The following is a 21,156-nucleotide window of genomic DNA, read 5'->3' as shown; positions in this document are numbered from 1 at the left end:
AGGTAATGTTACAGAGTCTTATAGACCAGGTAATGTTATAGTTTATAGACCAGGTAATGTTACAGAGTCTTATAGACCAGGTAATGTTACAGAGTCTTACAGACCAGGTAATGTTACAGAGTCTTATAGACCAGGTAATGTTACAGAGTCTTACAGACCAGGTAATGTTACAGAGTCTTATAGACCAGGTAATGTTACAGAGTCTTATAGACCAGGTAATGTTACAGAGTCTTATAGACCAGGTAATGTTACAGAGTCTTATAGACCAGGTAATGTTACAGAGTCTTATAGACCAGGTAATGTTATAGTCTTATAGACCAGGTAATGTTATAGAGCCTTATAGACCAGGTAATGTTATAGTCTTATAGACCAGGTAATGTTTTAGTCTTTTAGACCAGGTAATGTTATAGTCTTATAGACCAGGTAATGTTACAGAGTCTTATAGACCAGGTAATGTTACAGAGTCTTACAGACCAGGTAATGTTACAGAGTCTTATAGACCAGGTAATATTATAGTCTTATAGAGACCAGATAATGTTACAGAGTCTTATAGACCAGGTAATGTTATAGTCTTATAGACCAGGTAATGTTACAGAGTCTTATAGACCAGGTAATGTTACAGAGTCTTATAGACCAGGTAATGTTATAGTCTTATAGACCAGGTAATGTTATAGTCTTATAGACCAGGTAATGTTTTAGTCTTTTAGAGACCAGATAATGTTACAGAGTCTTATAGACCAGGTAATGTTATAGTCTTATAGACCAGGTAATGTTACAGAGTCTTATAGACCAGGTAATGTTACAGAGTCTTATAGACCAGGTAATGTTATAGTCTTATAGACCAGGTAATGTTATAGTCTTATAGACAAGGTAATGTTACAGTCTTATAGACCAGGTAATGTTATAGTCTTATAGACCAGGTAATGTTACAGAGTCTTATAGACCAGGTAATGTTACAGAGTCTTACAGACCAGGTAATGTTACAGAGTCTTATAGACCAGGTAATGTTACAGAGTCTTATAGACCAGGTAATGGTATAGTCTTATAGACCAGGTGATGTTATAGTCTTATAGACCAGGTAATGTTATAGTCTTATAGACCAGGTAATGTTATAGTCTTATAGACCAGGTAATGTTATAGAGCCTTATAGACCAGGTAATGTTATAGTCTTATAGAGACCAGATAATGTTACAGAGTCTTATAGACCAGGTAATGTTATAGTCTTATAGACCAGGTAATGTTATAGAGCCTTATAGACCAGGTAATGTTATAGTCTTATAGAGACCAGATAATGTTACAGAGTCTTATAGACCAGGTAATGTTATAGTCTTATAGACCAGGTAATGTTATAGTCTTATAGACCAGGTAATGTTTTAGTCTTTTAGACCAGGTAATGTTATAGTCTTATAGACCAGGTAATGTTACAGAGTCTTATAGACCAGGTAATGTTACAGAGTCTTATAGACCAGGTAATGTTATAGTCTTATAGACCAGGTAATGTTATAGTCTTATAGACCAGGTAATGTTATAGTCTTATAGACCAGGTAATGTTTTAGTCTTTTAGACCAGGTAATGTTATAGTCTTATAGACCAGGTAATGTTACAGAGTCTTATAGACCAGGTAATGTTATAGAATCTTATAGACCAGGTAATGTTACAGAGTCTTATAGACCAGGTAATGTTATAGTCTTATAGACCAGGTAATGTTACAGAGTCTTATAGACCAGGCCCCGGGATCATGAAGCAGACTTAAGTCTAAGACTAAACTTGGACTTAAGTCTTAAGATTTTACTTAGCTAAGACCGCAATCTTAAGTGGATCATGAAACGTGCTAAGCATAATCTTAGCTGAGACTAAACTTAAGTCGAAATCTATAGCAACGCGCGCGCTGATTCGCGTATTTGCGGTAATCCATTGGAACTCTTCAGCGCGGGAAACCATCTTCTGTCGTCTGCTGTCAATGTAAACAATGGAATCTGTCAACAGAGGGAGAAAGTCAAATTGGACCGGGGAGGAGGAGGTTATGCTCGTTGAAGAGGTTTCCAACAGCGAATCTCTGCTGTTTGGAAGGCACGATGGCGCCTCCAGGACACAGCAGACGAAGAGCAAAGTTTGGCAAGACATTGCCAATCGCCTGAATGCGTACGTATACAGTAGAGCTACCAAATTGTTGTGTGCTTGAAGTTTAATTGTTGTGATTCCTTAAAATAATGTTTATGCTGCTATATGTTAAACTGCATATTAGGTTTGGGACGCGTATCTGTCATGAATTCAGCGTGCCCTCAGTACTCTAGTCTAGAATGAATATCAATACCCTGACAACACTGCTCTCTGACGAAGATCTTCTGTCAGAAATCGTCCATCCATGTGTACTGTACTGGAAACCCTGTACTGTACACCTTCGAGAGTTTGAGGGATATTCACGTATCTAAGTAACTTATTTATACACATTTACCCGTCAAATTACTGTTGAAGTGCATGTAAAAAAATATTGACTTTTTAGAAGTTCTGACGTGATTATTTCTTAGATTATAGATGTTTATTATATTTGACTTTTATATAGATTCTACATATGTTTGACAAAAAAAAAAATCGTTTTTTACTCAAATATTCAATAATTTCAAAATTCAATCCTCCTTAATTGTCAATTGATCTGATATTGATGAGCGGACATTTGTCTTCCATTGATGGCTCCAAATTATTTTATACATGGAAAACACAATTTTACAGTTACGATAGCTTGTATGCCACACACTTGTCTTTGTAGCAATATTAATGATTGCAACTAGAATTAACTAGGGAGAAACACTGTTCAGGTTTTAGGAAATAACCTACATTATCTGTGTACATACAGCTGATATATGGGATTCATAATTAAAAGTATAATGTAAGCGACTAAAAATCAAAAAGTTACATTTACTGCACATGAAGATTGGTTTATTGTTTGCGCTGAAGCAATCCGCATAGCACTATTTCACAGTATTTGAACCATAGAAAATGAGAGATGTTGTAAACATTAAAAAAATCCTCTCATTTGGTTGTAACACTAACAGGTTGTCAATAATGACAAGAAAACCAGTCAGCAAATTGAGCAGTTTATTTATTAATTAATTTATAGATTTATGAATAGGCCTGCCTTGCAACAAACCTTATAAATACAAATATACAGTATCTAGACTCTTACACTCAAGGGAAACATCTCTCATTCTTGCCAAATATCATTTTACCACTTTAACTCTTTCTTTTTTTAAATTGTTTTATTTTTCAAAGCTTTTAATACAGATACCATAAGACAGAACATAGAGGGACATACACACTTACCCATACACATTCCGATGTACACACACATAACTCGGGACATACATTTGTACATGTATACACACTTACCCAGACACATTCCCATGTACACACACATAACTCTTGACATACACACACACTTACCAACACATATTCCCATGCTTACAAATAAATACTCCCATGCTTTATAATTATCATCACATTCTGCTCACCATTAAACAGTACAAATTAAGAAGCACCTACATGTACATACATATATATAAAACAAAATAGACAAACAAAATGGAGACAAACAGACAGACAGATGAGAGAAAACTGAGACAGACAGGTAGAGATGTTCCCATACACTTTTATTTACTGACAAGTTACTACTTACTAATGTTTAGAAAATATGAATACAAGTTATAATTTCTAATATGGTGTTGTGCCATTAAAATATAAAGCAATATACTGTATATATATAACACATACAGGTATATATAAAGAAAAACTACATGTTCAAGTGCCATATTAGTCATATTTCTAACAAAGGCATCCACTTTCTCCAATTACTTTCAAACTTCTTTTGAATGTTATCACTTTTACTTGAAATGATATACTTTTGTACATTATAATGATCTTTAATAACATTAATTAGTGCATTTATATTAAGAGTTTTATGAAGATATCCTGTTTTATAAATATCATGTTTAATAATTATTAGTATTTTATTATTTATTGTGAAGAAGCTACTCCAAAAAGTAGAGAATCTTTATTCATTAGAAATGGGATGATAAACAAAATATCAAGCAGAGCTTAAAATCTTTCAAAAAGAGTTTGAACTTCAATACATTCCCATAAGCAATGTAGTTATTGTTTCCCTTTCCTATTACACAGTGAGCAAATTGGAGTAGGATGTAAATTAATTCTTAAAAGAAATGTATTGGTTACTAAAATGTGGTGTAGAATTCTCACTTGAATTTGAAGTTTTGTACTTTTTGTTACAATAAAAGGAATTTTAAAGGTTTTTTCCCCATTTCTTTTTGTCATACTCAAATTCCTCATTCCATTTTATTGTACCTGTTGGTGTGATTGCAGGAGTTATCAAGCAGTTATACAAATCTATAGAGCCTTTTTTTTCTAAAAAAAAAAATTTCAAATTCAAGGTATTTAACTCTTCTTATACACTTTCACAAATATTACCATTTCAGTAAAACATCTGGCAGCTTTGTAGTTACATTGAAATGAATTTATAAAATCAAATTGGAAAAAACAACATTACTCGAAAATGATTCAATAATAATAACTTCATACAGCAATAGAATTATTTAAATGCAGAACAAATCAAGCAAATAAATACAATATAACAAGTTAGTTACAACATTTCCTAAAAACATGTTTAAATTGTTTAAAATAAAAAGTTCACTCTACCACATGATATTTATTCATTATAGATATATAGGTACTTTATTTTTTTCTGATTTCACAACAATTCTGTTATTACATATATATATTTGGTCTGAGAACAAACACAAACAGGAATATCAAATCTGAATATGTTGAGATTATATTTGTATTTATCCGGCAACTGTCGAAATACACTCACTATATTTATTGTTGCTGTGTACGGCAGTGACGGAAAGCATAAATACTATTTAAATAAATAAAAAATTCAAATGCACCAATTTAACACAGAAAATTTATTTCATATTTTTAACATTGAATTTCTGAAAGTTTAGTGTATAGGCATTTTGGAAGCTTCCCAGTCAATGATTAGACTTGTTTTTAATTCTAATCATCATCAGAAATATATGAATAAAGAAGATTAATATAAAATATCAATCCTATTAAAAGAAGACATACATGATTTAAATAAAACTGATTGTCACTGGCATAATTGTAAATAAAACATAAACAAATTGAAATCATTTGATTTGTCTGAAGCTTAGAGAAAGGTTTGAGAAGATATAAGATAGATGATAATATAGCAACAAGATTTTTTAATATGAAGTTTAATGGTATGTATATGTAACCCTGGTAAATACTAGCCGCAATATACCGCTCGGCTAGAGAGATCTTCTCTTTAGCTCGATCGGATGAGCGTAAGACTAGTAAGCCAGAGGTCCCGGGTTCGATCCCTAGCGGAGGCAGTGATTTAAATTCAATTAATCATGTGCTCTGTTACATATATCAAAATACAAATGTGTCTAAAAATACTTTTAAAAGCTGCTAGGTAATTTTTGTTTATTTATTTATCTCTTTGAGTATCTAAGTAAAAGCTCATGTAAAGATTTTCTTTCTACTACAAATGTTCTTCTTTTCCAAATTTCAGCAGAAACACATCACTGCAGAGAGAGGTGCCGGAAATTAAAAAGAAATACCAAAACATCAAGCAGAAAGGTATGATAGTGTTCATTGAACATTATGTTGTTGACATTAGATTTTTATTTATGAGATCAACATCATGTTTTAACATAGAACTTAGCATTTTTGAATTCTATAACATGAATGTAGTTATGAAAGCATCATAAACGGTGTATGAAACATAGTTATGTAAGATACCGGTATTTACATGTTACAAAAATCTTGTTTAATAGCACTGCATCACACTTCCTATTCTCCACAGATAAGATTTATTTAGTCAGGTGGTGTGTCATTTGTGAAATGTAGGTCACTGTGATATACAATGCATTTTGACTTTTGACCTATATCTGTATTATCAAACAAATTTCCTGTCTGATCAGCTGCTTATCTTGTCATTGAAACTTCAAACTTGGTATCAATTTCATTGAACTCCTGATATACACTACCCCAGTAATTAAGATTAGGAAAATCTATGAATTAATTCACATTTTAACCCAGATGTTATATACGACAAATTACTTTGTATATGGCCTAAATGTAAACAGTACTGAGCCCAGTGACAGATGGGCAGGGCTGAAATGGGTCAGTTTGAGTAAACTACATCAGAACACATTGACCTATAAGGCCATTAGGCCCCTTGTGAAAATGAAACACAAGGCACATTTTGATTGATACAAACTGAGATGTAATATAATACATTTGTATATTGTAGCAAAAGAAAAAAGATCAGGATTACTGCACCCAAAGACTGGTGGTGGCAAGAAACCAGCTTCACCAACAGTGCCAGAAAGGCTGGTATTACAGAACCTGGAGGGAAGACCAAGTCTCTGTGGACTCTCTGAAGGAATTGACACTGCTGGTATGGTTAAAGGGTATTAAATATCTCAAAATACAATTCATTAAATAATTTTTTTCAATGATGTATATCATCACATGATGGGCCTTTCTGACCTGTCAATGTACTTGTTACTATTACTCAAGTGGGTCTTTCGGACAAGTTCCTTGTGCCAATTTTGAGTTATATAGTAAAAACTTATACAGTTTCTCTTATGTCTCAATATTGAAACTTGACGATAAGAAAACAAATGATTTACATTAAAAGGAAAAGGTCCAATAAAGATCATTCAATTGTTGGTGTCAAAATCTCTTTGTGATGTCTTTTTGCCATGTCATATAAAATGTCTTACCGAGCCTTTGCAGAAAAAAAGTGAAAAATAGGGGGGAGGGGGTTTATCCTTGATCATGGGCTTATACCCGATAAAATACGGTATTGAGTTGATAATGCTGTCTTTATCTTATTGTATACATGCATATGCATATGTATTCTTTTTTTTCAGTGCCTCTTTCACCTGGGTTTATCAACATCCTACCAACTTATTCAGGAGTTGATATGGATATGCCAATAACTTATATCTCCCCAGCAGCATCACAAGCCACACACACAGATGGATTAACAGCCCCACATACAGCCACATCTACATGTACATCATCAAAACAGAAAAAAGATTTGTCTGATGAAGTATTGTTGGAGGAACTTGCCCGAGTGAAAGACGCAAGGAATCTGATTCTGGAGAGGATTGAACTGGTCAAGATTCAGAAACATCTTGCTATTCTTCAAATTAAGGCAATTGAGCCTTCCTTTGAAGAATAAATAATGTTTCTGAAACTTTTCCACTACAATTTGTTCTGTCAACATTTTCTTTTAACCGCTACTAGTCATAAAATACTTTGTGGATTTTAACCAAATTTGGTCAGAAACATCATTGGGTGAAGGGAGCAGATTTTGCATAAGGGGTGACTCCCAAAGTGCGGAATGGGCGGGGTCTGATTGGGAAAATAGAGGTAATCTAAGCCCTATAAATTACTGCTCTTATAAGTTCTGAATAGATTTTTATCTTATTTGGTCACAAAAATCTTTGGAAAAAGGGGAACAGATTTTGAATGGTGACTCTAACCCCACTGGCCCATAAATGTATATATATATGCTTGCACTGCCCCACTCCAGAGAGTACCTAGCTATAGAAAATTACTAAGAAAAAAGGTTTCTTGCCATGTTCTCTCTTATCCCAAATCCATTTTCATTTAAATGATTATGTTCCAGAACATCTGGGCCTTGTACTACTAGGTCATCAACTGTTTCTGATACTATATCTTGTCTTAAGATACCTATGTTGTGCAATATGGCACATGCCACAATATATTTGCATGCTCTGTTTGGGTTTGTTCTCAGACCAATTGATAGGCAGCTGAAGCGCCTCTTCAAAATTCCAAACGTCTGCTCGATGACCACTCTTGTTCTACACAATGCTCCATTGAATCGCTCCCGGTGTCTAATATCATTGGTGTGATTGTATGGTGTCATCAAATACCTGCGGCAAGGGTAGCCTGAGTCCCCTAGCAGGAATCCACTGTATAGGTCTGTTATAATTAAGGATTATAGCTTCTTCAAGTTTCTCTTTTCATTGTTTATTCATCATTCATAGATATATCATTGTGTAAAGTGACATTACTTTAAATTTAATTTTATAGGGTACAGTACATAGTTTTACATGAATGTTTATTACCATTTTCAAAGTCATGACAAAGCTGACTTTCTCGGAACACTCTTGAGTCATGACATGAACCAGGCCAACGGGCCACACAGTTGGTTATGATGAAGTTGTTGTTGCAGACCATCTGTGAAAGTGAAATAAGTATGCATATTTCAAAGGTGGTTTTTTTTTCATATTAAATAATGAAAGAATTATAGACTTCACATTGGGGAATGTGGTATGCATGTATTTGAGATTTAATACCAGGTAAATACAATGTATACATTTCAGTGAGCTAACATGAATGCAGTACTTGTCACAGATAAAACTATTCTTTTCTTAAATACATGTAGCAATTAAGGTATCCATTCTGCATGAAATCTTGATCAATATTAAAGTTTCTATTTTTACACATTATACCTGAACATTCAGAGAATGGAATCCTTTTCTATTGACATAGTCAGGTTCATTTTCTCTTGGTGTAGATATTCTGACAAATGTCCCATCAATGCATCCCAATACCTGTGGCATGCCTTAAAAATACACAATTCAAGATTTTTAGTTTATAAACTGCCTGACTCCTTTGGCTTATGGGCAATGTCAAAAAGGGTCAAATGATTTTAAATGAACTTGGTATCATGATTACAGAGGCCAACATCAGCCGATCTCATCGAGTGGGTCCTGCTAACAAGTCATATCCAAGAGATATTCATATATATGTTCCTGTTAATATATATAAAATTATGTATACTACTTCTGTTATATTCGAGATTAAAAAATTGTTACCTGTATATATGTTTATATGGAGATGACTTAAATAGGCTATGCCTGATGTCAGATCCATTTGTCGAATTAAATGACAATAAAATGTGTTGAAATTGAAATTAACTGAAATTTAAAAAAAAAACTTCTTCGAAAAACCCAATAAAAACATAATGATACAAATGAGAGAAGGAAAATTGTTTGTTTGTTTGACATAGCCATTTTATTAAAATGATGTTTTGAGACTTTCCCTGTAGTTCAAAGTCAGTCTCAGTGTCTTTGTGATCATCATGAGTGGCCCATGTCGAGTAAATTTATGGATTGTCTATAAAAAATTTTTTAAAAAGAACGTAGATGGTAATTACTTGCGGTCTGAGGCCTGCAATTTCGACAACTGTTTAAAACTTTTTACTTCTAAATGTGAAGATTGAAGAAAATAGTGTTATTCCAATATCAAAATGCATGTAGTTTAATATTGAGAGAATAGTTCTACAATATGAAAATAAAACCAGATTTTAATGAAGTTTTAGAATTATGAATTTGTTTCTTTAGTGGAACTTATTACTGCAGTCTTTGGCCAGCAGTTTAGAAAACGCTTCCTTATGTAAATATTTGCACATATGGTGGTGTTGGCCTAAAAATAGTACACTTCATATGCATGGAAAAGTCTTCAGGTACTTTACCAAAATTGTAAATTTCATGCTCCTGGGGTCTCACGTTTGCCCCTGAGGAGGGGGTAAACTTTACAATAGTTTATATAGGGAAATCAAATTTTTGACTATCAGTTGTTTGATTTTATTGAAATTCATAATAACTTTGTTAACATTATCAGCATGGGATGACAGCTCGATGGTATGCACACGTTGGCCCTGAGCTGATGGGCGGGGCCAGCAGGGTAAATTAAATTAACTTTAATATTTCTAAACTCAGGTGACTGTTGAGGCCCATGGGCCTCCTCTTAAATTGAAGCAGTTAGATAGAATTATTTCATTTCAATATGCACATTACACATGGTCCTAAGTTGTGCAGATTTTCACATTTGTTCTTGAATTTTTATTCATATATAACTAGTTTCAGAAAGCCCCAAATGATATTTTGCTCGGTTCGAATCACCACATTTGATCAAAATTTTCTTTTTATGTTATTTCAAGGACAATCAATTGCTTGAAACAGGAAGCTGTACATATGCATGTGCAATATATATATATTTTAATTACTGTTATGAATCCTAAGTTGTTTCCCAAATAAAAGCTATATTAAACAAATAATTTTTCTTTTTTGTTTTGTTTTTTAACTATTTTTAAATTCATAGTGATATGTACAAGCACATGTACTGTACAATGACAAAGTACACTATGAAATGGAAGTATTTCAATTGTGAAATTGAAATAGTACACTTAATAAGTATTAAAACAATATTTCATTTCATATGAATATCTTGAAATAAAAAAAAAATAAGAACAAACATATAATTTGATCTAGAACTGTTTCTACCTGCAATTTTAATTGATCAAAGCTTCACAATTGTTGACTTTCAGAAAAGAGCTGATTAGACAATTTTTTGTTGTTAACGATGTTTTTTATAACAGAGGGAAACCCTTCTCATACGATTGATAACACACATATATAACAATGAGGGCGTTTATTTGTTTAGATACGGTACATAGTACTATATGACGTAATTATCGATGGGGGCGCTGCAGTCACATTGTTTACATCAAGTGGAACGCTCAAAACTTGTCTGTGGTACTAGATTCGATATCATTTATGTCTTTTAATTGGAAATACGCACCTGCAATAGCGTGAAAGGCACGTTTTGTGTTGTCTGCCGCCTGCCCAGTCGGGAATTTGATGAAATCCCCACGCAATCTAACGAGGACGTCCGCAACACGACGGATGCAGCTTCCAGCAGTGGCCTTTGATATGTGAATGGCGTCGCCAATCAGTTGGTGAAATGCCCCTGTCGCCAGAAATCTCAAAAAAACGAGAACCTGTATGAGAGGAGGCAGACTTTGGGATCTTCTCGTTGGATGCGTTATACTATCGGCGACCAAATGAACAATAAATAGCAAGGTGGGTCTCCTGAACCTGTACCTGGCGTACAACTCCTCATCTGTCCTCATCTCCAAAGGATTAAGCCGATCTCTAAAGGTCCTCGGACGAACTGCTCTCCTTTCTTCTCGTTGTCGCAGACGATCAACTAATCTTACTATGTCCGCCATATTTAAGACAAAAAAACGGACTTAAGTCTGCCCTGTAGCAGTCTTAGGATTTAAGACTGAAAAATAGACTTAAGACTTAAGTTTTATTTCATGAACCTCGATTTAAGTCTGTTTTCAGACTTAAGTCAAAAATCTTAAGCTTAAGTCAAAACTTAGACTTAAGTCTGTTTCATGATCCCGGAGCCAGGTAATGTTATAGTCTTATAGACCAGGTAATGTTACAGAGTCTTATAGACCAGGTAATGTTATAGTCTTATAGACCAGGTAATGTTACAGAGTCTTATAGACCAGGTAATGTTACAGAGTCTTATAGACCAGGTAATGTTACAGAGTCTTATAGACCAGGTAATGTTACAGTCTTATAGACCAGGTAATGTTACAGAGTCTTATAGACCAGGTAATGTTACAGAGTCTTATAGACCAGGTAATGTTACAGAGTCTTATAGACCAGGTAATATTAGTGTCTTATAGACCAGGTAATGTTATAGTCTTATAGACCAGGTAATGTTATAGTCTTATAGACCAGGTAATGCAGTCTTATAGACCAGGTAATGTAGTCTTATAGACCAGGTAATGTTACAGAGTCTTATAGACCAGGTAATGTTATAGAGCCTTATAGACCAGGTAATGTTATAGTCTTATAGACCAGGTAATGTTACAGAGTCTTATAGACCAGGTAATGTTATAGTCTTATAGACCAGGTAATATTAGTGTCTTATAGACCAGGTAATGTTATAGTCTTATAGACCAGGTAATGTAGTCTTATAGACCAGGTAATGTTACAGAGTCTTATAGACCAGGTAATGTTATAGTCTTATAGACCAGGTAATGTTACAGAGTCTTATAGACCAGGTAATGTTACAGAGTCTTATAGACCAGGTAATGTTACAGAGTCTTATAGACCAGGTAATGTTACAGTCTTATAGACCAGGTAATGTTACAGAGTCTTATAGACCAGGTAATGTTACAGAGTCTTATAGACCAGGTAATGTTACAGAGTCTTATAGACCAGGTAATATTAGTGTCTTATAGACCAGGTAATGTTATAGTCTTATAGACCAGGTAATGTTATAGTCTTATAGACCAGGTAATGCAGTCTTATAGACCAGGTAATGTAGTCTTATAGACCAGGTAATGTTACAGAGTCTTATAGACCAGGTAATGTTATAGTCTTATAGACCAGGTAATGTTACAGAGTCTTATAGACCAGGTAATGTTATAGTCTTATAGACCAGGTAATATTAGTGTCTTATAGACCAGGTAATGTTATAGTCTTATAGACCAGGTAATGTTATAGTCTTATAGACCAGGTAATGTAGTCTTATAGACCAGGTAATGTTACAGAGTCTTATAGACCAGGTAATGTTATAGAGCCTTATAGACCAGGTAATGTTATAGTCTTATAGAGACCAGATAATGTTACAGAGTCTTATAGACCAGGTAATGTTATAGTCTTATAGACCAGGTAATGTTACAGAGTCTTATAGACCAGGTAATGTTACAGAGTCTTATAGACCAGGTAATGTTATAGTCTTATAGACCAGGTAATGTTATAGTCTTATAGACCAGGTAATGTTATAGTCTTATAGACCAGGTAATGTTACAGAGTCTTATAGACCAGGTAATGTTACAGAGTCTTATAGACCAGGTAATGTTACAGAGTCTTATAGACCAGGTAATGTTACAGAGTCTTATAGACCAGGTAATGTTATAGTCTTATAGACCAGGTAATATTAGTGTCTTATAGACCAGGTAATGTTATAGTCTTATAGACCAGGTAATGTAGTCTTATAGACCAGGTAATGTTACAGAGTCTTATAGACCAGGTAATGTTATAGTCTTATAGACCAGGTAATGTTACAGAGTCTTATAGACCAGGTAATGTTACAGAGTCTTATAGACCAGGTAATGTTACAGAGTCTTATAGACCAGGTAATGTTACAGTCTTATAGACCAGGTAATGTTACAGAGTCTTATAGACCAGGTAATGTTACAGAGTCTTATAGACCAGGTAATGTTACAGAGTCTTATAGACCAGGTAATATTAGTGTCTTATAGACCAGGTAATGTTATAGTCTTATAGACCAGGTAATGTTATAGTCTTATAGACCAGGTAATGCAGTCTTATAGACCAGGTAATGTAGTCTTATAGACCAGGTAATGTTACAGAGTCTTATAGACCAGGTAATGTTATAGTCTTATAGACCAGGTAATGTTACAGAGTCTTATAGACCAGGTAATGTTATAGTCTTATAGACCAGGTAATATTAGTGTCTTATAGACCAGGTAATGTTATAGTCTTATAGACCAGGTAATGTTATAGTCTTATAGACCAGGTAATGTAATTTTATAGACCAGGTAATGTTACAGAGTCTTATAGACCAGGTAATGTTATAGAGCCTTATAGACCAGGTAATGTTATAGTCTTATAGACCAGGTAATGTTACAGAGTCTTATAGACCAGGTAATGTTACAGTCTTATAGACCAGGTAATGTTACAGAGTCTTATAGACCAGGTAATGTTACAGAGTCTTATAAACCAGGTAATGTTACAGAGTCTTATAGACCAGGTAATGTTACAGAGTCTTATAGACCAGGTAATGTTACAGAGTCTTATAGACCAGGTAATGTTACAGTCAAATAGACCAGGTAATGTTACAGAGACGTATAGACCAGGTAATGTTATAGTCTTATAGACCAGGTAATGTTACAGAGTCTTATAGACCAGGTAATGTTATAGAGTCTTATAGACCAGGTAATGTTATAGAGCCTTATAGACCAGGTAATGTATAGTCTTATAGACCAGGTAATGTTACAGTCTTATAGACCAGGTAATGTTATAGTCTTATAGACCAGGTAATGTTACAGAGTCTTATAGACCAGGTAATGTTACAGAGTCTTACAGACCAGGTAATGTTACAGAGTCTTATAGACCAGGTAATGTTACAGAGTCTTATAGACCAGGTAATGTTACAGAGTCTTATAGACCAGGTAATGTTACAGAGTCTTATAGACCAGGTAATGTTATAGTCTTATAGACCAGGTAATGTTATAGTCTTATAGACCAGGTAATGTTATAGTCTTATAGACCAGGTAATGTTTTAGTCTTATAGACCAGGTAATGTTACAGAGTCTTATAGACCAGGTTATGTTATAGAATCTTATAGACCAGGTAATGTTACAGAGTCTTATAGACCAGGTAATGTTATAGTCTTATAGAGACCAGATAATGTTACAGAGTCTTATAGACCAGGTAATGTTATAGTCTTATAGACCAGGTAATGTTACAGAGTCTTATAGACCAGGTAATGTTACAGAGTCTTATAGACCAGGTAATGTTATAGTCTTATAGACCAGGTAATGTTATAGTCTTATAGACCAGGTAATGTTACAGAGTCTTATAGACCAGGTAATGTTACAGAGTCTTATAGACCAGGTAATGTTACAGAGTCTTATAGACCAGGTAATGTTACAGAGTCTTATAGACCAGGTAATGTTACAGAGTCTTATAGACCAGGTAATGTTACAGAGTCTTATAGACCAGGTAATGTAACAGAGTCTTATAGACCAGGTAATGTTATAGTCTTATAGACCAGGTAATGTTACAGAGTCTTATAGACCAGGTAATGGTATAGTCTTATAGACCAGGTGATGTTATAGTCTTATAGACCAGGTAATGTTATAGTCTTATAGACCAGGTAATGTTATAGTCTTATAGACCAGGTAATGTTATAGAGCCTTATAGACCAGGTAATGTTATAGTCTTATAGACCAGGTAATGTTACAGAGTCTTATAGACCAGGTAATGCTATAGTCTTATAGACCAGGTAATGTTATAGAGTCTTATAGACCAGGTAATGTTACAGAGTCTTATAGACCAGGTAATGTTATAGTCTTATAGACCAGGTAATGTTACAGAGTCTTATAGACCAGGTAATGTTACAGAGTCTTATAGACCAGGTAATGTTACAGAGTCTTATAGACCAGGTAATGTTACAGAGTCTTATAGACCAGGTAATATTAGTGTCTTATAGACCAGGTAATGTTATAGTCTTATAGACCAGGTAATGTTATAGTCTTATAGACCAGGTAATGCAGTCTTATAGACCAGGTAATGTAGTCTTATAGACCAGGTAATGTTACAGAGTCTTATAGACCAGGTAATGTTATAGTCTTATAGACCAGGTAATGTTACAGAGTCTTATAGACCAGGTAATGTTATAGTCTGATAGACCAGGTAATATTAGTGTCTTATAGACCAGGTAATGTTATAGTCTTATAGACCAGGTAATGTTATAGTCTTATAGACCAGGTAATGTAGTCTTATAGACCAGGTAATGTTACAGAGTCTTATAGACCAGGTAATGTTATAGAGCCTTATAGACCAGGTAATGTTATAGTCTTATAGACCAGGTAATGTTACAGAGTCTTATAGACCAGGTAATGTTACAGTCTTATAGACCAGGTAATGTTACAGAGTCTTATAGACCAGGTAATGTTACAGAGTCTTATAAACCAGGTAATGTTACAGAGTCTTATAGACCAGGTAATGTTACAGAGTCTTATAGACCAGGTAATGTTATAGTCTTATAGACCAGGTAATGTTATAGTCTTATAGACCAGGTAATGTAGTCTTATAGACCAGGTAATGTTACAGAGTCTTATAGACCAGGTAATGTTATAGAGCCTTATAGACCAGGTAATGTTATAGTCTTATAGACCAGGTAATGTTACAGAGTCTTATAGACCAGGTAATGTTACAGTCTTATAGACCAGGTAATGTTACAGAGTCTTATAGACCAGGTAATGTTACAGAGTCTTATAAACCAGGTAATGTTACAGAGTCTTATAGACCAGGTAATGTTACAGAGTCTTATAGACCAGGTAATGTTACAGAGTCTTATAGACCAGGTAATGTTACAGTCAAATAGACCAGGTAATGTTACAGAGACGTATAGACCAGGTAATGTTATAGTCTTATAGACCAGGTAATGTTACAGAGTCTTATAGACCAGGTAATGTTATAGAGTCTTATAGACCAGGTAATGTTATAGAGCCTTATAGACCAGGTAATGTATAGTCTTATAGACCAGGTAATGTTACAGTCTTATAGACCAGGTAATGTTATAGTCTTATAGACCAGGTAATGTTAGAGAGTCTTATAGACCAGGTAATGTTACAGAGTCTTACAGACCAGGTAATGTTACAGAGTCTTATAGACCAGGTAATGTTACAGAGTCTTATAGACCAGGTAATGTTACAGAGTCTTATAGACCAGGTAATGTTACAGAGTCTTATAGACCAGGTAATGTTATAGTCTTATAGACCAGGTAATGTTATAGTCTTATAGACCAGGTAATGTTATAGTCTTATAGACCAGGTAATGTTTTAGTCTTATAGACCAGGTAATGTTACAGAGTCTTATAGACCAGGTTATGTTATAGAATCTTATAGACCAGGTAATGTTACAGTCTTATAGACCAGGTAATGTTATAGTCTTATAGAGACCAGATAATGTTACAGAGTCTTATAGACCAGGTAATGTTATAGTCTTATAGACCAGGTAATGTTACAGAGTCTTATAGACCAGGTAATGTTACAGAGTCTTATAGACCAGGTAATGTTATAGTCTTATAGACCAGGTAATGTTATAGTCTTATAGACCAGGTAATGTTATAGTCTTATAGACCAGGTAATGTTACAGAGTCTTATAGACCAGGTAATGTTACAGAGTCTTATAGACCAGGTAATGTTACAGAGTCTTATAGACCAGGTAATGTTACAGAGTCTTATAGACCAGGTAATGTTACAGAGTCTTATAGACCAGGTAATGTTATAGTCTTATAGACCAGGTAATGTTACAGAGTCTTATAGACCAGGTAATGGTATAGTCTTATAGACCAGGTGATGTTATAGTCTTATAGACCAGGTAATGTTATAGTCTTATAGACCAGGTAATGTTATAGTCTTATAGACCAGGTAATGTTATAGTCTTATAGACCAGGTAATGTTATAGAGCCTTATAGACCAGGTAATGTTATAGTCTTATAGACCAGGTAATGTTACAGAGTCTTATAGACCAGGTAATGCTATAGTCTTATAGACCAGGTAATGTTATAGAGTCTTATAGACCAGGTAATGTTACAGAGTCTTATAGACCAGGTAATGTTATAGTCTTATAGACCAGGTAATGTTACAGAGTCTTATAGACCAGGTAATGTTACAGAGTCTTATAGACCAGGTAATGTTACAGAGTCTTATAGACCAGGTAATGTTACAGAGTCTTATAGACCAGGTAATGTAACAGTCTTATAGACCAGGTAATGTTATAGTCTTATAGACCAGGTAATGTTACAGAGTCTTATAGACCAGGTAATGTTATAGAGTCTTATAGACCAGGTAATGTTACAGAGTCTTATAGACCAGGTAATGTTATAGTCTTATAGACCAGGTAATGTTACAGAGTCTTATAGACCAGGTAATGTTACAGAGTCTTATAGACCAGGTAATGTTACAGTCTTATAGACCAGGTAATGTTACAGAGTCTTATAGACCAGGTAATGTTACAGAGTCTTATAGACCAGGTATTGTAACAGAGGAGTTTTTAACTATCTTATATAAGATGTGATAATGCTACAGACATGTGATTGGTTTGTTACCAGCCAAGTCTATGTCAGGTTATGCTTCGGAATCTGATCTCTGTTGAATGGAATTGCTTATTAGCAACCCTAGCTAAAGTTATATCTATAAAGTAAACCACTTGTGACAGAGGGAAGGTGCCTACCAGTAAGAATAAATACCAACATGGCCTATTAAAGAAACATTTTTAAAGGAAAGGCCTTGCTTCATTTAAGTGTTCTTATTTGATAGAGAGGAGTGGAATGCATCCTCCTTATCAAAGACAACAGGATTGCTCGTGATGTCATGGATCCTGATAAAAGGCCAGGGCCACCAAAAAATTGCAGAGAGGTGATTATTAGTTCTATATTTAAGCATAAGATATTTCCCCCAGACAAACATTAAAATCTGTTAACGTCTTGTGTTTGATAAAGCTTTATACATGCTTGTAAGTAATCTGGGGCACATGCAACATATTGTTGGCCGGTAAAATGGCCTTTACCACTCATGGTTCTAAAGTTTTCTTGTGGTCAAAAGTTCATAATTTTGGACCAATTGAAATTGCATTTACACATTTATATAATGGTAGAGGTATAAACTACATTAGTAGAATTGGTATCAACTCAAGGAAGATGTAAGAGTATTTTTACAACACCTATATGGTTATATTACCAGGCATTTACTGCAGACGGAGACCAGTTGTACTGTCACCCATCCCTCAGGTACTACTCCTCGAGGGGAGGGCGCGCCCGCTTCCTCTCCATTAATGTGGAGGAGGAAATCTCCAGAAACAAAGAGGAGCTGCAGTCTCTAGCCATAGAGATAACAACTATAGAACGGCAGCGAGACAGATTTAACGAAGAAATACGTACCAACAAAATAGAGAACAACAAGACAGAAACTCAGCTGACAAAGATTGGCCAAAAAATCAGATTACTCACCGATGTAAGTATACAATCGCAAGTTAATTTGAAATATTGCAGATTTTGATTTCATTGTCATATGTATCTGTTGTTATCGATATTTGTATTGAATAGATTGGTGTATATTTAGACTTATAAAGAACTCATCGAAATTTACTTAATCATTGAACGGTTTTCAGTTGGCATTCATAGTCAATATGAATGCCAACTGGAAGCCGTTCAATGCTTATATTTACCATCTGCGATTTTTTATTTGTCGTGCAATTTTTTTTGCAGTTCATAAGCTGGTGAACTTGCAACTGAATTGGTAGGGTTATATAGTGGCAGTGCCATACAATGGTAAATATATATGTATGTATTGCATTTCTTTAGATTGATACAATGTTCTTATCTAACAGGAAATCCAAGATCTGAAAAGTATTGAGGACCCAGAGCCTGTTGACGTTGAAACTCTGGTAAGTTTTCATCACAGACTCTCAGTTTGGTAGTTGTGATTACCTATCAATATGTTTGAATGAGGATTGATATGAGTTATTTGTCTGTCAATGAGTTGACTCAGGATTCAAATGAGCTGTATTTGTTGATGAGATCACTCATCCGAGGTGGCTATGTTTGTTTATTGATGAGTTGACTCAGGATTGAAATGAACTCTGTTTGTCTGTTGATCATTTTACAGGACTGCAATGGGTATGACCTGATTTTGCATGCTATTGCATTGAGTCAGTACGAAGTGATGTAAATTGAATTGCTAAAGATCTGTTGATTTATAGGAAGAAGAAGTACAGACCATGAACGACCAGATTCAGATCCATGAGGAACAGCGACAGGCAAAGAATGAAGAGCATGACAAGGCCAAGCAGGAACTAAACCTTGCTGAAAAAAAGTTCAAGGAAGTGGAACACCAGATGCGGTCTATGGCAGAAGGGGCAGACCCTCTAAAGGTAATATTAGAAGGAGCAGCCCCTCTAAAGGTAATGTAAGAAGGGGCAGGCTCTCTAAAAGTAATGACAGAAGGGGCAGACCCTCTAAAAGTAATGACAGAAGGGGCAGACCCTCTAAAGGAAATATCAGAAGGGGCAGACCCTCTAAAGGTAATGGCAGAAGGGGCAGACCATTTAAAGGTATTGACAGAAGGGGCAGACCCTCTAAAGGTAATGTTAGAAGACCTAAGTTAGGTTGAATAAGATACTCTTCATAGACGGAAGGATCTTAAGGTGCTTTACCAAAATTATGAAATTCATGACCCTGGGGTCTCGCATTTACCCCTGGGGAGGGGGTAAACTTTACTATAGTTTATATAGGGAAATCACATTTTTGACCATCATTTGGTTGATTTCTATTGGAATTCATTCTAACTTTCTTAGCATTATCAGCATGGGATGGCAGCTCAATGGTATGCACATGTTGGCACTGACTGACCCATTATGCTGATGGGTGGGGCCAAAAGGGGTCAATTAAATTAGCTTTAATAGATATTTCAAATGTCAGGTGACCTTTAAGGCCCATGTGCCTCTTGTTATTTTAAGGTAATATGACAAAGCCAGTCGGTTGGCTGAGTTTAAAGAAAGTGGACAAAGTCAAAATATGTTTGAGTCAGGTGACAAGCAGATATCAGAAATACATTTTTTACACTTCATTAATTCTTTATTGTCAATACAATGTAGTTTGAATTTTGTTCTCACTTAAAATGACAATCAAGATAAACACTTTTTAACACAGTACCACATGATTAATTTACCATTATCATGAAGTGCTGACACAGCAGATAATTGAAAGGAGAGAAGAGACAGGATTAAACTTAGAAAGAACCAATGAAGGTCATATGTTGTAAACCAAGGTCACTCTTTGATCTCATGTACCAACAGGAAAATATTGAAACTGTTGTTTGTGTTTTAGGATGACTTAGGACATGCCCAGAATGAAATTGAGCAGGCAAAATCTCACAAAAAGCATTATGAGCAAAAGCTGAAGGAACAAGAACATAAAATTGCAGACCAAAAGAAAAAAGTTGAGATACTGCAGAAGGATATTGAGGTAAATGGTTATGTTGAAAACATCCTCCTTTATGTGCCCGGTGATTACATATATAACAAATTCTTACTTATTGAAGCATGCGTACCAACTTCGGTGAATGGCTGCATGCAATGAACTGTTGGTCTATAAGATATGACTAACCATAGCAAAATTTATCACTTAAAATATGTACATGTGTATACCAACATATATATTTTTACTTATTTCGTTCGTTTGATATTGTTTGGTTTGATACCCATTTTGCTCACCATGTATTGACCCTAATGACCTGTTAAGTTTTGATTAGCTGTTAAAGATTATAATGATAATAATGCTTATTTATACATTGTCACTACCCCAGTCCTCATTTTGAGAGAGTGACATTGACTTAACATAGATTTACATGGCTGTTGTTATTAATGAAAGAGGAGACACTTTCCCTTCCGA

At 34.7% G+C, this 21,156-nt stretch overlaps 3 protein-coding genes across 3 annotated transcripts in view; 2 read left to right on the top strand and 1 right to left on the bottom strand.

Moving 5' to 3' along the window:
• LOC117325839 (structural maintenance of chromosomes protein 6-like) overlaps positions 1–21,156 on the top strand; it is a 38,632-nt gene that overhangs the window by 12,461 nt on the left and 5,015 nt on the right. The window contains exons 16-20 of the mRNA XM_033882332.1: positions 18,026–18,124; positions 18,449–18,718; positions 19,095–19,151; positions 19,467–19,637; positions 20,593–20,730. Of these exons, the coding sequence (XP_033738223.1) occupies positions 18,026–18,124; positions 18,449–18,718; positions 19,095–19,151; positions 19,467–19,637; positions 20,593–20,730 (735 nt within the window). The remainder of the gene's footprint in view (positions 1–18,025; positions 18,125–18,448; positions 18,719–19,094; positions 19,152–19,466; positions 19,638–20,592; positions 20,731–21,156) is intronic.
• On the top strand, positions 1,864–7,377 carry LOC117325840. The gene is made up of 4 exons (XM_033882333.1): positions 1,864–2,142; positions 5,609–5,676; positions 6,353–6,499; positions 6,978–7,377. The coding sequence occupies exons 1-4, from the start codon at positions 1,970–1,972 to the stop codon at positions 7,289–7,291; spliced, it is 702 nt and encodes a 233-aa protein (XP_033738224.1). The 5' UTR covers positions 1,864–1,969; the 3' UTR covers positions 7,292–7,377.
• LOC117325841 (putative nuclease HARBI1) lies at positions 7,641–9,049 on the bottom strand. The gene is made up of 3 exons (XM_033882335.1): positions 8,592–9,049; positions 8,205–8,316; positions 7,641–8,058 (listed from the first exon to the last, which is right to left on the bottom strand). Exons 1-3 carry the CDS (start codon positions 8,700–8,702, stop codon positions 7,670–7,672), a joined length of 612 nt encoding a protein of 203 aa, XP_033738226.1. The 5' UTR covers positions 8,703–9,049; the 3' UTR covers positions 7,641–7,669.

The sequence above is a fragment of the Pecten maximus genome, chromosome 4, assembly GCF_902652985.1.
Source record: "Pecten maximus chromosome 4, xPecMax1.1, whole genome shotgun sequence".
In the NCBI taxonomy this organism is placed as follows: Eukaryota; Metazoa; Mollusca; class Bivalvia; order Pectinida; family Pectinidae; genus Pecten; species Pecten maximus.
This window is presented reverse-complemented; position numbering and strand designations above follow the sequence as displayed.

Excerpts from the sequence above, each read along its gene's own strand:
- LOC117325840 (XM_033882333.1), top strand. The coding sequence starts at position 1,970 with ATGGAATCTGTCAACAGAGGGAGAAAGTCAAATTGGACCGGGGAGGAG. Across the intron at positions 5,677-6,352 it reads CCAAAACATCAAGCAGAAAG|CAAAAGAAAAAAGATCAGGA; the intron begins GTATGATAGTGT and ends TGTATATTGTAG. Across the intron at positions 6,500-6,977 it reads TGAAGGAATTGACACTGCTG|TGCCTCTTTCACCTGGGTTT; the intron begins GTATGGTTAAAG and ends CTTTTTTTTCAG.
- LOC117325841 (XM_033882335.1), bottom strand. The coding sequence starts at position 8,702 with ATGCCACAGGTATTGGGATGCATTGATGGGACATTTGTCAGAATATCT. Across the intron at positions 8,317-8,591 it reads TCCATTCTCTGAATGTTCAG|ATGGTCTGCAACAACAACTT; the intron begins GTATAATGTGTA and ends TCACTTTCACAG. Across the intron at positions 8,059-8,204 it reads TTGTCATGACTTTGAAAATG|ACCTATACAGTGGATTCCTG; the intron begins GTAATAAACATT and ends TAATTATAACAG.